Below are 16,532 nucleotides of genomic sequence, written 5' to 3'. Positions count from 1 at the left end.
TTAAGGTTTACTTCATTGGAAATGGCTTAAGGTATAATATATGTATCAACCTATCACATTAATTCCATTGAATAGAAAATACAAATACTTCTGTGCAAGAGGATTTAAAAAATATAATGTAACTAATGAGGGCACACACGAGCAACCTGCTATTTCTACATGACTTTTGGCAGCTCTATTTATCCTTATGGAATTTTTACCAGTTAATTTGCCAGAAATGTTCTGCTAGACTCTAGAGTATCAGCCATTGTTATGGGAAATGTGAATGGGGGCAAAAGAGGGCAGGCTGAACCAAGTTCCACTCGTCTTGATTCATCTGTCTCCATTACCACAGGAGCTAATAAGGGGAGAAATGACTGGGGAAAAATAGAGGAACAGATTTGACTTCCACTAGCAAAGGGCCAATATAATTTCCTCTGGTACTTCTAGCAATGACCACGTTACCCTCCTGTGGTGGTGGTTTGTTTTGTTTTGTTTCTTTTTTACAGATCTCTAATATATAGGTGCTAGCTGCCAACCTAGAATCAAGACATCCAGAAGACATGTGGTTATTCTTTGTATTATTATTACGTGGCCATCAACAGGTTTGGCACTTTGCTGAAATATATTCCCTCCCTCTGGCTCCCAGGGAATATCATCTTTGAGAATGGAGATGTTTATTAAAATCTCTACAATTTTGTTATTGGCTTTAGAAAATTTAGAGTGAATTTGTTTTTTAAAAATATTTTACATTGGAATTTCTACCCTCTGGTTGATGGATAATAACCTGGACACAATCACAGAATCTTTGTTGAAAGAGCTCAGATCAGAATGTTATTTAAATAAATGAGCTACTTTGTCTCTCTTCCTCTCTAAAAACTGAGATATCTTCTGAAATTTTGGTTCTCTGGAGTACTCCAAATGCAGGGTCAGGAAATCCCAAGCTTTACATTCAGGCCCTTTATTTACGCTGTCCATACAAAACATTTTCTATTTAAATAAATATTTGTAGAAGCTTTAAACAGTATATGCTGAGGTTTTTTTTAACTGCAAACAGTTTAGTCAACATCTTTCAAAACAGGTATTCTCTCTCCAGGGCTCCTAAATCCAAACCTTCTCAACTCCCTTTTAAGTCTCTGCTCGTCTCTTGGCTCTTTCTCCCACTATTAATACCGTTAGTTTATGTTTACTCACCTCTTGGCTTAGAATAAATTTCTTGAGGAACAAGCTCTCATATTTTGGTCAAAGTAAAGTCGTCGCAATACTGACACTCAATTTATCATTGTAGAAAGAAGCAACTGACAGACCTTATGTCAGTGTAGAATCAAGCGTAGTGGAGCATCCTCTCCTCCATGCTCTCTCCCCATGCACCATGACTGTGGGAGCTGGCATAGGAGAAGGTAGAGCTGCATCCACCAGCTTTCCACAAGTGGAGAGTTCCCTACACAAGGGGAATTCTCCACTGGCTGTCACCAGCTGTTTTAAGGCCTCTTTGCACCATTTATGTGGCACAAACTAACCTTTGTGGACTGGAGAATCTGGCCCTAAGATTCTTGTTTCCAGTGTGGTTTGGAATCAGTGGCTTGCGTGTTTCTGTTGGAATCAGCCACAATCTCCTGCCACTTATAAACAGCTAAACATGTGATCCTTTCAATCCAACTTCATTTATAATAACCAAAAACCATCCCGTTTGTGTGTTCACTTTGGACAGTCCTGTTTATGGGCTGAATCTCCAGAGCTGAGGTGCATGCTCGTTCTCTCATGTTTTATGCATCTCTTCTCATGCATCTTTGTCAAGTGGGGGGGAGGAGGAAGGTTGATAGCAGTTAAAGATCATTTCTTTTCTGTGGGTGGGTGAGGTTTGGTGGTGTGCCATGTGCAGGAGGTCAGACTAGATGATCATGATGGTCCCTTCTGACCTTAAAGTCTATTAGTTTTCAAAACTTGGTCTTGGCACCAGGCCCCAAAATCCTTATCAACAACCCAGATTGATATCTTGATATTTGAACGTGAACAACTAGATAGAAACCTCCACCACCACCAAAAGTATTCTTTATTTTTTATAGAATCAAAACATGTTAAATAATTTCTATCTAGGCTGTGTTTAGGATTTTTTTTATGCTTTGTGAGAAGTTTTAAATTTCTGCAATCTATATGATTGTAATAGGCTGGTACTATTTGCCTGAAACACCCCCATCCTTTTAGTTGTGTTTCGGTGGGAAAAGGTTAAGTTGATTATTCTGACATAGGCAGCTGGCTCATAATCCCACCTGAATACACCTCTACCCCGATATAACGCGACCCGATATAACACGAATTCGGATATAACACGGTAAAGCAGCGCTCCGGGGGGAGGGGAGGGCGGATCAAAGCAAATTTGATATAACGCGGTTTCACCTATAATGCGGTAAGATTTTTTGGCTCTCGAGGACAGCGTTATATAGGGGTAGAGGTGTATAAGAAAAGTGGGGATAGCTCTTTGAGAGACAGGAATGTGGAAGGAAACAAAGGATTATGATTTTGAGACTACATCACCACATATAAGGGAATCAAGACCTTTGTTGTGAAATATTTTGCAAAAGATTTAATGTGCTTTTATATCTTGCGTCTGCTCATACTAAATTACATGGCAAAATTCACATGGACTTCAGTGGAAGCAGGACTGAGAGTCTTAAATATTTATCATTTGAGAAGTAAGGAATGTCAACACCAGGAGAAGATCTAAACTTATGCAATTGAAACTAGGAACAATGTGACTTGAGATGTCTTTCAGAATATTTGTTTTTTTTATAAATACACACTAATTTGTTTGCTTTCGAAAACGTTTTTTTAGGGAGGTACCTATGAAGGATGCCAAAGAATATGCAGAATCTATAGGTGCAATTGTTGTTGAAACCAGTGCAAAGAATGCTATTAACATTGAGGAACTCTTTCAAGGCATCAGTAAGTACATTTACAAGTTTCTTGTGGATGTTGTTTGGAGTCCTTTTGAAAATGATCGGCCATACTGCATGCAAAAATTTCTTTCTCCATGAAGAGGAAAATACCTGAGGCAGTAGTGTGTCCACTGCTTATGAAAATATAGAACTAATGTGACCGGGGCCCCAGTGGGGGCCAGCTGAAGTCACTCAATTAGGGTGAACTGCAAAGAATGGGGCAGATAATCCCCAAAGCTGGTGGATATTGTCAATACTTAAATTTACCGAGCCAGCATAAAACAGCTTCTTTATTACCACACTGGTTGTCCAGAAACCAACAACACAGTTCCCTTAAAGTAACCCAACATCAGGCCTCCATTCAGGTACCCAAGTCAAATATGATGAAGATTTCTGGGGAAAAAAAATTGTCATCATATAAAAGAAAAGGTTCTACAAATCCCAAAGAATCAGACACATTACCTTCCAGTTTAATGAATATTCCAGATCTCACCCAAATACACACTACAGCCAATTCTTATTAACTAAACTAACATTTATTTAAAAAGAAATGGGAGAGAGTATGGTTAAAAGCTCAATATACATACAGACAGGAGTTCAATTCTTGAGGTTTAGATACATAGCAGAGATGGTGAGCTTTGTAGTTGCAAAGAGTTACTTTAGAAGTTAGTTAATAGGTTATAATCCAATGTCCAATATCATATTCAGGGTGTACCAGCTTAACTGGGATCTCATCTTGCGACTCAAACTTCCCCTGATGAAGCTTAAGCCGATCTGAGATTAAAAGGATCAGGACCCAAGGATCTCTTATACAATTTCAGGTCTTCTTTGACAAGTTGGAATCCTTCGGGGAACAATAGGCTCTTATTTCCTAAGCATTGATGTTAGTTATTCACAAAGATTAACATAAGGCAATTTATCCTCAGGCAGTCTATCACAAGTACTTAGCTATATGAATTAACATAAGACAATCTGTTCCTCCACCATTCACTGATGATTTGCTATACATTTCAAAGAGAGATGAATACAGAGATATCCCGTGCTGACACTTCATTTAAATGCTAGGATGTTCTTTTGATCTTTGAATTATCAGAATAGCATAGACAGGGACTGTTGATTACATTGTTGACCACTGTCCATATATATGTAAATACACAAAAACACAAATGTTATCCCCTCACATGTCTTTAAGGGTTGAATTTGAGTCATTTATTCAGCAGGATGTTTAACCCTTTCTGGCCATGTGTCACAACTAACAATAACTTTGACTAGACTAGAATAGGGCATAGCTTGGGTAGGTGCTATGTAAGCATCTCCCACGTAGTTCTTTCAATGTATCTAAATCCTAACCTCTATCATACCTCCATGCATAAACCGCTGTAGGGCAGGTTACTGTTGATCTAATTGTCATTTTGTTGTGGATTTTTACGTGGAGGCATATTCCTGGATAACTAGGATAAGTTGAAATAGTCACTTTTCATTGGGATCCAGCACAAGTTTTCTCCCCAGGATTGTTAAAGGGGAAGAAATCAACATTGCGAGAAGGGAAAGGGGAACATCCCATACTAATTTTTCATTCCAAGAATTCCAGTGTCATCAGCTCCTGAATAAAAACAGAGTACAAAGCATATTCTACCCCACCTTGTCTCTCTCTACTGCCTTATGACCGCTTCCTTTTTTCTCACAAACTCAGTATATGATAAATAGATGTGTGAAATGTTTCTTTGCTCCTCAAAAATCACACAGTCTGCTACACATTGCCTGAGAAGCTATTGACCAATCATTTCACTTGAACAGGATGTATCTGAAAATGTTAATTGATTATTTTTGCCTGTTATACCTTTCAGAAGGTTACAGAGCTTGTAATTCATCTGGTTTGGAGAACCAGTCCCTTATTCAGTTTATTTTGCTTGATTGTCTATGTCCAATATAACCTATCAGTATGTATGAATGTACTAATACAAAAACTCACCCATGTTCTATAATTTAGTCATTAATAATTAGTTTATCCCTTTGATAGGTAATGCTACAGCGGGTAGCAATGACAACTCCCTAATAATGGCTATATTTGACATGGAAAATCAGTTAAACTGAAATTAACATGCACTAATTACCCAAGCATATGCATTAAATATCCTAGATAATCTTTTGGATACATAGAAAGATTGTCTCAGTGGACATACTTGTGACCTTACCAGAACTCAGAAGAGAGAAAGGAGAAGGTTTATAGGTTTGTAGTATTTGGATGTGGAATCGATAGCGCATATATATGTGAACACAGCAAAAGATGGTAAATTGCCATAAATAACATGCTAAAACTGTTGGATAAAACACCTATTGTCATGGCCTACAGATCTCAAACCCAGCCTGCAGGATTCATGGGAACAACTACCCTCCAACCCTCCACCTAGTAGCCTGGTGATAAGGGCTTACCTGTGACCCATGAAGTCTAGCCCCAGTGTGAGATTCTGCCCCTGATGTCCAATTGGTGGTGACCCAGAGTGGCTGATAGGCCCACTGGCCCTACTTAAGCCAGCAGCAGGAGCAGGAAGCTGTTTGAACAATTGGGCTCCACCCTGCTCCTGTGCCTTGATTTCCTGGCATTTGATGTGTAGTTCCTGGTGTCCAGTGTGGCTCCTGCCTCTGACTGTCTGGCATCCTGACCTAGCCTGACTCTTAATCCCAACTTGTGGTTCTGATGTCCAGTTTGTCTTCTGCGTCTGTCCTCTTGGTATCCTTACCTAGTCAACTCCTGTCTCATGACTGTGGGCCCTGGCTCTGACTACTAGGTCTGGCTGCCCAGGACCTGGCCATGACACACATGTTTTATGACCCCTCTCTTTGCCCACTCCTTCCTCCCATGGTTGTCCTTATTGAACTTGTGTGTTTCAGCTAAATGGGGGAACACAATGAACCTATGCATGGGGTCCTTACTCCCTCCCATGGAGCTGTGCTTTGTACCTGGCCCTAGTGCAGACTTGCTATTTAAGGAGATGACTTTAGTCATTGTACCTGCTACCTCAGGGGTACAACTTCTAAACTTCTCCATTGAGGTGGGCCACAGCAGCAGTGCTCCAGTCCTAAAAGAAGTGTCAGAAAGTATTGGAAGTGCAATCAGAAATATTGCAATGCCATTAAAAAAGTGCTGGAACAGCCTTCCAAAGTATTCTGGCCCCACTTGAGTCCTGCACAGCAATCATGTAGCCGTAACCTGCAACAGCAGTGTCATATCTATTCTGCAGCCTAGCTGGGAGAATTCTGTCACATTTTCAGTGCACAGCCCATTTTCCTGCATCACGTGCAGGGGAAATCACTTACCGAAAAGCATTATTAAACAGAACAAACCATTCAAACCATAGTGTTTCTGTAAAGGCGGTACAAGGGAGGTGAGCTATAAAAACTCCCACAAAAAAACATGCACACATTTATGTCAACTAAACTAGCTATGTACAAAGACACAAAACTAGAGTAGAGGCCGCACAAATCAGGAGTGAGGAATGACAATAACTTAATAAAAACCCAAACCCTATGAATTTCCAAAAATACAGTAGGAGCAGGAAACACAATAGACCACAATGGAAGAACCAGAACAGGTTTGAACAAAAAAATATTTAGTAACAGTTTATATCCAAGGCTGTGATGAAAATCCATAATTTTAGGGCCTATGTTTAACACATGGGTTGTCTGAAGTAATAGCTGTTGATCTCGTGTCTTTGCAAGGATGTAAACCTTTTTTCCTTAAATTGAACTGTAAGGACCTTTCAGCCTTTCACAGACAGAGTCTTGCACAGTCCCATGTTACAATCTATAATCTTATTACAAATACCCAGGGATTTATACTTGGAGCTAATTACTGGGCTTATTTTGCAAGAGCAGAACCGTAGATAATTCTCTGGACAGCCTCATTCTTAAATTTCTGTGTTTTAGTATTTTTCAAAACTTACATGTATTATTATTTAGGTAACACTGGTGCTGATACTGTAATACTGTTTACAACTGAGTATCAGATTCAAAAAGGAACTTTATTAGGTCTACAGAGCATCTTTGGGAACTGATTTGACTCGTGCAGCTGCTCCCTCCAAAGGGGACCCTTTCTCTGTGTCCCAGGCCCTTTTGCTGTCCCCCAGTCCGTGTTCTCTCCCTCTTGCTCCCTGCCCTATACAGTAGAACCTCTGAGTTAGGAACTGGCCAGGCAACCACACAGCTCATTTGGAACCGGAAGTATGCAATCAGGCAGCAGCAGAGATAAAAAAAGACCGGAAAAACAAAAGCACACACAGTACAATACTGTGTTAAGCATAAACTACTACAAAAATAAAGGGAAAGCAGAATTTTCTTCTGCATAGCAAAGTTTCAAAGCTGTGTTAAGTCAATGTTCTGATGTAAACTTTTGAAAAAACAACCACAACGTTTTGTTCAGGGATACAAACATTTCAGAGTTACGAACAGCCTCCATTCCCGAGGTGTTCGTATCTCTGAGGTTCTACTGTGTTTCTTTCCTTTCTACACCATTTCACTTTCCCTCCTCCCAGCTCCTAATTCCCCCAACTCTTGCTTCTTGCACCCTCACATTGACAGCCTCTGAACTTAGGCTCCCAGAATGCTGGCTCTTCACCCTGTTAGTTTGTAGGAGTAGAAGTCAGAATGCTATCAGAGTAGGCCCTGGACTGTCATTCTGGGCAGTCCCAGCCCAATTCAAGCACACTTGAGAGTGGAATACAGTTGATTTGATGCTTCCTCTTTGCCAAACTGAGGAGTTACACATCAGAGACTTGACTGTGTCAACATTCCAGCTCCTGAACTATCTTTGTTTGCCTCAGTTTTTCATGCACCAAGCCGTGCCCACTTGAGGATCTCAAGACTCATGCGTCAGTGTCTAGAAGTGCATGTTTATAAACCAGCCTGAGTGTATAAAATAAAAAATGAAATAAAGCTGTTTGTATGAAGGCATTTTTATCTGTACTTCTTCTCCACATATAAAAAATCCTCTAAACACTAGCAAAGATAAACCAAATATTCCAGTAATTAAAATGACAAAACCTACTTTTAAAGCACAGCACTTAGAAATGGCAGTGATGTGAACTACAGAAAAGCTAAGGTTGATTGGATCACTCCAGTAGAAGCACACAAGAGTTCCAGATTTCTCCAGTTCCAACTCAAAGAGTTCTTGGACAAATGCATTTATATTTCTTCTTCTCTGTGAACCTGTACGTTTCATCTGGACTCCTAATGCATTATATCTATTTGCTCCAGCCAACTGGTTACATCATGGTAATATGTATTCTTCTCTATGAAATCTGGAGAGGAGACCAGGTCTGTGGTCTGGATTAATATTTCTGTTTAAGGAACAGAACAGTTCCATCTCTTCTGATGGTATATTGTGAACAGAAATTACCAAGCAGGGAAGTCCTGGTTTGATGGTAATTAGTCATTTTTAAAAACTGTTTCAGTGAATGTATTTGTCCATTGTGACTAGAGTGATAGTCCAGAACATAGCTCTCTTAACATTATCTACAGAACATCTATAGCATAGATGGCATCAATTTAGGCTTCCCAACACATGTAATGTGCTTCACACCCCTGTTCTGGAGGGGCAATCTAAACAGATGAGAGAGTAATTTATTCTGTAAACCAATTCAGTTCTTGATTTCTCTGCTGATCCTTCTTAGTGTATGCCAACTAGATTTAATTGGGGTTTTGTGATATGGACACTATGCCTGTTAAGAAATGAACGGAGACCACCAAAAATCTTTCATATAGTTAAAACTTGAGGTCACCACTGACTTGGATTTGAAGCTAAGGCTCATCTTTCCCCTACTAATCATCTGGATCTTTTTGCCAGCTCTCTAAAACATTCTTTATGTGTTACTGCCTCTGCTATGAGATTACCAAATATCTTATTTTCTCTCTAAAGGCAGCCAAACAGATTTCAGACTCTAATCATATTCTCCAGCTCATCTATTTTATAATGGAGAGACGTTTTCACAGATGAACACTGTTGCTCCATACCCTGAATACTAGAAGAGACTGACCTCAGTTTGTTGCTCACATTGTGAGATTGATTCTATCTCATTACATTGAATTTTATACTAGTGTAACTCAATTGACTTCAACGTTGTTACTCGTGATAACTCAATCAGATCCTAGGAGTCCCTTGAGCAGAGGCAAGTTTCTATATAAGATTAAAAATATTTAGTTCAACATTATCATCTTGATTTAACAAAATCTTGGCAATAATGATGATGAGAAAAGTTGCATACCAAAAAGAATCAAAACCACAAGACTGAAAAGGAGTTTGAAACTTTGTTACCTTTTGTTGAATTAACAGAACAACAACAACATACAATCTCCATAAAGTTACTCTACTTATTGCACTTTAATTTATTACAGCACCAATCGCAGCATATGTAGAGAATTTTTTTTGGTATTATTTCTAATTGTTATTGTATTTTATATTGGTATGAAAATCCAATAATAAAATAAAGGCAATTCACAGCTTGGAGTATTGTGTCCTATTCTGAACCGGACAAAATAATTGCTGACTTTGGTGAAGCCTGCAACAGTCTCCTCCAATGGCTTCTTATTGGTTGTGATAGTTCAGAATACTCACAGTTTTAAATTCACTAGTACTGTGAAGCTTGGGCTGAAAAATAGTTAGAACTAACATAATAAAATGTTTACAGTGGATTTCTGAAACAGTCTCTAAATGAACTTGCACATCTACACTCTCCTTCAAACTTGCTGTTCAAAGATCCAAACATTGAGAAAACATTTGCTTAATGGTATATTATGGAAATTAAGTTTACACATTCCAACATTCTTAACTGGATTAGGCTCCCAGAAAAACTGGCAGGGCTCCAGAGTCAACTGGAACCAAGTTCAAATACTTTAGAAACATCATGAACTCAGTACATTAGTTTTTCTCCATGTTTCCAAAAGGTCGTCATCATCTCCCTCTTGGGAAACCTTTTTCAAATATTAAGTTCTTCTTTTTATAACACCTGGAATACCATCCTCAGTGCCACCATACACTGGCCAAACTCATTCATGTAACATTCTTACCTGCTACCATGAGAGCCAGCAGGTTCTTACTTTCCCTAATTCTAGACTCTAGTTTTCACACGAGTCACTCCTGATATGCCTGCATTGAATGACCAGGCTTGTTAGTTGCAGCATATTTAATGGGCATATTCTGTGTCACCCGTATGTATCTGGTCGATGAAACAGAAGTGATAGCAGAATTAAAGCAGCATACAGGGAGACCTAAAGCAGCAGGCCCTTGCCTTGCATTAGAACCCCAGTTAGGGCTGAAACTTTTGTTGTTGTTGTTAAATTCAAATAAGTTTAAATAAGAATTGGGAGCCTGGGCTTATTAGACAAGCAAAACCATCTGCTGGGGAGCTGAGGGGACCAAGAAACAGAGGGAGGGATTCAATTAAAAGAATGGTTTTGTTTCACCTTTCCATTTATGGTTCATGTTTGCTTGTTTACAATGCTTTTGTGCTTTGGAGAGCTCTGGGGTACAATAAACGTATGCACTGAAAACGTAGATGATTTAAACTCTTGCTAAACTAGGACCATTTGTGTTCAAGTGGGAGAGATAACAGAACCTGTGCCTTTTAATAGTCTTACAAGTTATTAATAAAATATCTTTCCTCATTGAAGTAAATGTTTAACAATTTCAGTGTTACAAATGCTTGCCTCTATATAAATGCATGGTACGCCCACATCTTGAATATTGCGTGCAGATGTGGTTGCCCCATCTCAAAAAAGATATATTGGACTTGAAAAGGTTCAGAAAAGGGCAACAAAAATTATTAGGGGTATGGAATGGCTGCTATTTGAGGAGAGATATAGAAGACAGACTTTGCAGCTTGGAAAAGAGACGACTAAGGGGGAATATGATAGAGGTCTATAAAATCATGACTGGTGTGAAGAAAGTAAATAAGGAAGTGTTATTTACTCCTTCTCATAACACAAGAATTAGGGGCCACTACGTGAAATTAATAGGCAGCAGGTTTAAAACAAACAAAAGGAAGTATTTTTTCACACAACCCACAGTCAACCTGTGGAACTCCTTGCCAGAGGATGTTGTGAAGGCCAAGACTATAACACAGTTGAAAAAAGAACTAGATAAATTCATGGAAGATAGGACCATCAATGGCCATTAGCCAGGATGGGCAGGGATGGTATCCCTAGCCTCTGTTTGCCAGAAGCTGGGAATGGGCGATGGGATGGATCACTTGATGATTACCTGTTCTGTTCATTCCCTCTGGGGCATCTGGCATTGGCCACTGTCAGAAGACAGGATACTGGGCTAGATGGACCTTTAGTCTGACCCAGTATGGCTGTTCTTATGTTCTTATGTTCTAAATGTCACCAATTGACAATAAGTATATATTTTTAAAAATGGGACAAAGCCTCCTTTTACTTACCAAATTATAAACTAGAGAAACAAAGTACAAGCTACATGGAAAACAGTTGTTTCACATTCAAATCTGACTTACATAGTTTTAGTGCAAACTAAGTAATTCTTTACTAATATCTCTGTGTGTTTTGCTACAGCAGAATATTGAATTCAGTATTTTCTTCATATATTTCAGGTCGACAAATTCCACCCTTGGACTCTCATGAAAATGGCAACAATGGAGCAATCAAACTTGGAAAGCAGACTACACAGACCACTAGACGGTGCTGTTGACCCAAAATGGCCTGTTTTGATTTACTTGAAAAAAATAAAATAAAATGCCATTTGCTTATTCACTGAGCAAAGGGCTTCACAACCTCAGTGGCATGGCACCTTGCCTTGAAAGCAATAATTTCAATACTGTGTGTCAATAAAAATGCAGGGATCATAAGCAGAAAGGATTTTGCAAAACCTAGATGGAAAATCCTCCCAGAATCCTGCCAAAATTCCTGAGTCAAATTACTCCAATTCTCTGTTTAAACCAATGACTGTTATTTTTTTTTTAAATAAAATGGCTCTTTACATAGAAACTTTAGATTTGCTGTAAAATCTCTCCTCTTACATCGGAGTGGACTCAATGTGTTTTAAATTAATCTTAAGCAATATAGTGCATATAATTTAAAACCGGAACTTTGGGCTGCATACCTCTCTGCCTTTGCTTTTAGCCAGGCTCCTTTTCTGTGACTTTTCTAGAGCTGTAGTTTTGTCAGATAATTTGATCAACCATCATCAAGAAATGGATTGAAGTCGGGAACTAGAAAAATGGATCCTACATGAGAGAGAGAGAGCCCAGTTTTTACAAGTTGTGAATCAGGACAGAATTTGGCCCAACATGTGATGGATAGCCTGGCGAAATGTCAACTGAGAGACATACTTTCCGCTATCTGCATGTACCTGAAGGATGAAATTTCCACGGAGGAAGAGGAATTGTTTAGGGTGGTTGTAAGCAGATGGAGCTCCCATTCTGGTCCAGAAAGAATCTACACCCCACCCAGTACATTTAGTCAAAATGTACTCACTTTCCAGGACTTAGGCCTTATTAATAACAAATAGCAACAAAATGCAAACACCAACCTAAGCCTGTCTGTTGCTACGATTTCCTGCAGATACTTCACTGCTAAGCCACCATGCCCTCTGCCCAAAGAGGCATCCCACCTCCCTTATTTCCAAGATGGAGTCACACCTGCCACAATGAGTCAGCAAAAATCCATTCTTGTCTCCCTCTAGGGTTCTGTCAATGGATGAATCCTGCCACCTGCTGCTAAAGTGGTATAAGGGAGTACGGTATAGTCTGAGGTCATGGGCATGAAATTAAGAAAAGAAATTATGTAGATTTTTCTAAAGGCGCAGTGTGTTCAATTGTGGAATTGTCTCCCCAGGTGTTTTGGAGTGGTATGGAACACTCATTGCTTGAGACATTTAAAACTAGATTAAACAAAGCACAAGAAAACACAGTGCAGAGAAAAATCCAGTCTTTGGAGTTATGGACTAGATGACCTAAAACTGTTGGTCTGTTCCATCTGTAAAGTTTTGGTTCTGTGATTGATAGAGTAGATAAATTATTTTTTTCTCTTCTCCACTAAATTTAATGATGAGCTAAAGCAGAGTAAGAAATTTAAATTATGAAATCAAAAGCCAAATTCATCCTACATCATGATACATTTTTGCTTGTTAGAAACATTTGACCTTTTAGCACATTTGTTATACAACAGTGGAGGAGTTATTTGAAAAGTAAACACAAGAGAAAAATTATTTCCAACTAAGGAGAGAGAATATATATCATTTACCAGCAGGATGTAGCTGGACCTACATACTTATAAAGAAAAACAGATTCTTACTGTTTTGTTGTGAGTCAATGCAGTGGCAGAGATAGTCTGGGGGAGGGCAAGTGACTGCTACCCCGAAGTAGCTTTTAGGTGTATGTGTGCCACCTTTTAAAGCCAACGGGAATAATTGAAAGTAGCACCACTAGTGACTCCTTAGTTCCACCACTGCTTAAAGCTTGGCTCTGCTACCGAGTTAATGTGGTGGTAGGATAGTATTGATTATTTAGGGCTTGATCGAAACCTGATTGAAGTCAATGGGAAGCTTTCCATTGACTTCAGTGGGACTTGGATCAGGTCCTTAGTCATTGTAGTGCTAACTTATTTACTGGGCTAAAGAAATACTGAACTGATCAACAACACAAATTAATATTACTTAAGGGACTAATGTTCATCTTGCTACAGGCAGCTCCGCTTACTAAGCATAAAAAGGCAGAGTCTACAGCTAGCTACGTGTTAGGGAAAGATGGCAAGGCTATTTACAAGTGTTCATTTTTTAATAAAATGTTTATAGATTTTGTGCTATATTAGTCATGCATAAAACTGATTTTTAACTTGTTTTCATAAACCTAAATGTGGCCAACTTCATTTTCACATCTCAAACCCATTAAAATCTGCTCAAGATGGCTGCAAGCTTCAGGTATTTCTGCAGTTGCCTTGTAATCTCAGATTTAAATAAGAACTGGCAAACGATGCCAATCTGTGTGATGTAGATTTTGTATTAAAGTGCGTAACCAGCTTTCACAGCTAGCATTGAGTTATATGTGGATCAGAAACAGATCTGAGTCTTCTTATGTTAAATAGTTTGAAATTAGAAATTGTAGAGACAGCTTTCTGGCTGATACAGACTTGCAAAATTCTAGTATTTCCAAAATAGGTTTACATTAGATATTTTTACATTTCAGGGGGCCAAATCCTAAAGTCCTTATTCTGTTTTTATTCAGTCAAAACTGTTAAGTCAATAAAAGTTTTGAATGAATACTGTTTCAGAATTTGGGCTGTGGTCAGTTTCAGTATGAAGGCAGAGATGAGAGAATAACAGGTCACTGTAGTATACAGTGTACCTATGGTTTTTTGGATGCAAGAGTAGCTTCCAACTGTTATTCCTCACAGCCAGTGTTTTTTCAGTCTTGAAATGTTGCTTTATTCTGTATTTTGGAATGAGGTTATGGCTTGGTTTAGGAGCGTATGTGTTCGATAAATCCTGATGTTAGCTTTTTGTGGTTGCCCTTTTTGTTTGTGAAATGTTGCCGTTCTTTTTAAATACTTGGAAAAATTACAGAATACCAAAAATTAACTCAGAGCAATGAGTCTCAACACCAACTATAATTCTGACCAACTGTTGTTTAAAAAATTGGCTGGTTTAAAAACAAAAAAAGCTACTATACAGAAGATCTGAATCTATCACTAATCTGCTCTAATAATAATGCAGCACTTCTGTGTGAGCCAGCTAGACTGGACTTGTCAAGAGATTGGTTTCAGCAGGATAGCCAGTAGCTGGGCTAAAGCATAAGCTGCAATTTGAATATGTTATATGGAATTTTTGTATGCACCGTAGCTCAAGACTGTGACCATCCAGTTGCAGGTGGCATGTTTTCTGGTATGTCATGAATTACTTACAGTACTTTAGAAAAATTGTATTAAGGAATAGTTTCCATATATGCTGTGTGTATGTGTAGATATATAAAGATAGTTTTATATTTTGTTATAGTGACACATAGTACTTTTTTCACTGCTATATCTGGTTCACATATACGGCATATTGTATTCTGTAAGTATGTATTTCATTAGTGATCATTTCACCTTTCTGAATTTAAGGTTGAAGATAGAAGGTAGCAATAAGAGGGAGATATATGTAGGTACATTGTTGACTTGCCATTTTAAAGCATTAAATGGCATATTACTGAATATAAGTTTGCCACGCAGGACAAGGAAATCTGGAGAACCAGTTATGATCCATTAACTGGCACCAGTAGGTACAAAAGTCATACCCTCAAAAACAAGATTAATTAGCTGATTATGTTTATTCGTGGTAGAACAGGTCAGTTTGAAGTGCTGCATCGTAACATAGGTCTGCATTATTTAATAACAAAAACTACCTATCATTATTTCCCGATTTTATGTTGCTCTCCAGTGTACGTGGTAATTATCATGACTAGATAGCTTGTACATGAAAGCGCTCTGATTCGTAATCAGACCTTGATTATATATGTTACTATCCTACCCTTAATTATTTAAACCAGATCCAGTGACCAAATGTCAGTGTAAAGTTGTGCGCTAAGTACTATCACTCTTTTTGTTTATGTAAGGGCTTTGACTGGGCTGGACCCACTCGCTGCATGTATGGGATGCTGCAATCTGTTAATACTTTATCTTCTGTTTACACATTAATTGTATAACATCTAATAAGATTTTTGCCTAAAACGTAGTTTTGTTTTTATTTAACCTTCAGTGATTAATACTAATAAATATTTTAAATACTTCTGATTTTGAAACATCTCTGGGTTCAATAGCAGAAACAAAAAAGTCACAGACAGGGCCAACTCCAGGCACCAGCCGAGCAAGCTGATGCTTGGGGTAGCAGATTGTTCGAGGCAGCATTCTGCCCAATCCTAGGGCGGCACGGCCGCTTTTTGTTTGTTTGTTTGTTATGCCGCTCCAGCTGCCCTGTAGGGGGCGGCGGCGTGGAGGACGGGAGCGCCCTACAGTCCATCCATCCATCCATCAATCAATATATAAATATATCATAGATTTGACATAAGGTTCATTGCATTCTAGTCAGGATGTTTTAGCTAATTCTAGTTAGGTAGTTTTGATGCATATACCAGTAGTACTTTACATTATTACAGTCCTGTATTCTAGGACTTTGATGATCTGGGACCCTACACTTGTTTGTGAAGTTTACTAACTTAAAAAAAAAACATATTTCCATTTGAACATTACAGATTTTATCCCCTATGTGTTTGAAGACATTTCGTACTTCAAAAGTACTACAGCTTCAATCTCCTTTTGCAAGGAGTGTCATTCTGCTCATAGCTATGACCTCGTAAGAGATCAGAACAATAAGTCTGATGAAATACTCTGTGTTTACTTCAGACCTCCACCCCCTCAGTCTTATCTGTTAAACTGTTGAGGCTGCCACCAGGTTGTGAAACGTGCATACCCCTGAAAGGCAAACCTTAAGCTCAGCATCAGGCATAGTTTTCTCCTTGGCTATGTTTATTTTCTCCTTGACTGTGTAATCTTCTTAAAAGCATTAAAACGTTAGTGGAAGGGTAAAATGGCTAAAAGTAGTTGTATAAATGCCTCTAATATTTAATGCAGGTG

At 38.6% G+C, this 16,532-nt stretch overlaps 1 protein-coding gene across 3 annotated transcripts in view; it reads left to right on the top strand.

Moving 5' to 3' along the window:
• The window catches only part of RAB31 (RAB31, member RAS oncogene family), a 101,569-nt gene extending 85,877 nt beyond the window's left edge, over positions 1-15,692 (top strand). For all 3 annotated transcript variants that reach the window (XM_005282655.5, XM_065582037.1, XM_065582036.1), the window contains 2 exons: positions 2,813-2,922; positions 11,519-15,692. In XM_005282655.5, coding sequence (XP_005282712.1) covers positions 2,813-2,922; positions 11,519-11,616 — 208 coding nt within the window. In that variant the 3' untranslated portion in view covers positions 11,617-15,692. The remainder of the gene's footprint in view (positions 1-2,812; positions 2,923-11,518) is intronic.
• Positions 15,693-16,532: the final 840 nt, after the last annotated feature.

Source organism: Chrysemys picta, chromosome 2, assembly GCF_011386835.1.
Source record: "Chrysemys picta bellii isolate R12L10 chromosome 2, ASM1138683v2, whole genome shotgun sequence".
Classification (NCBI taxonomy): Eukaryota; Metazoa; Chordata; order Testudines; family Emydidae; genus Chrysemys; species Chrysemys picta.
Note: the sequence above shows the minus strand (reverse complement) of the source record. Positions and strands in the feature narration are given on the sequence as shown.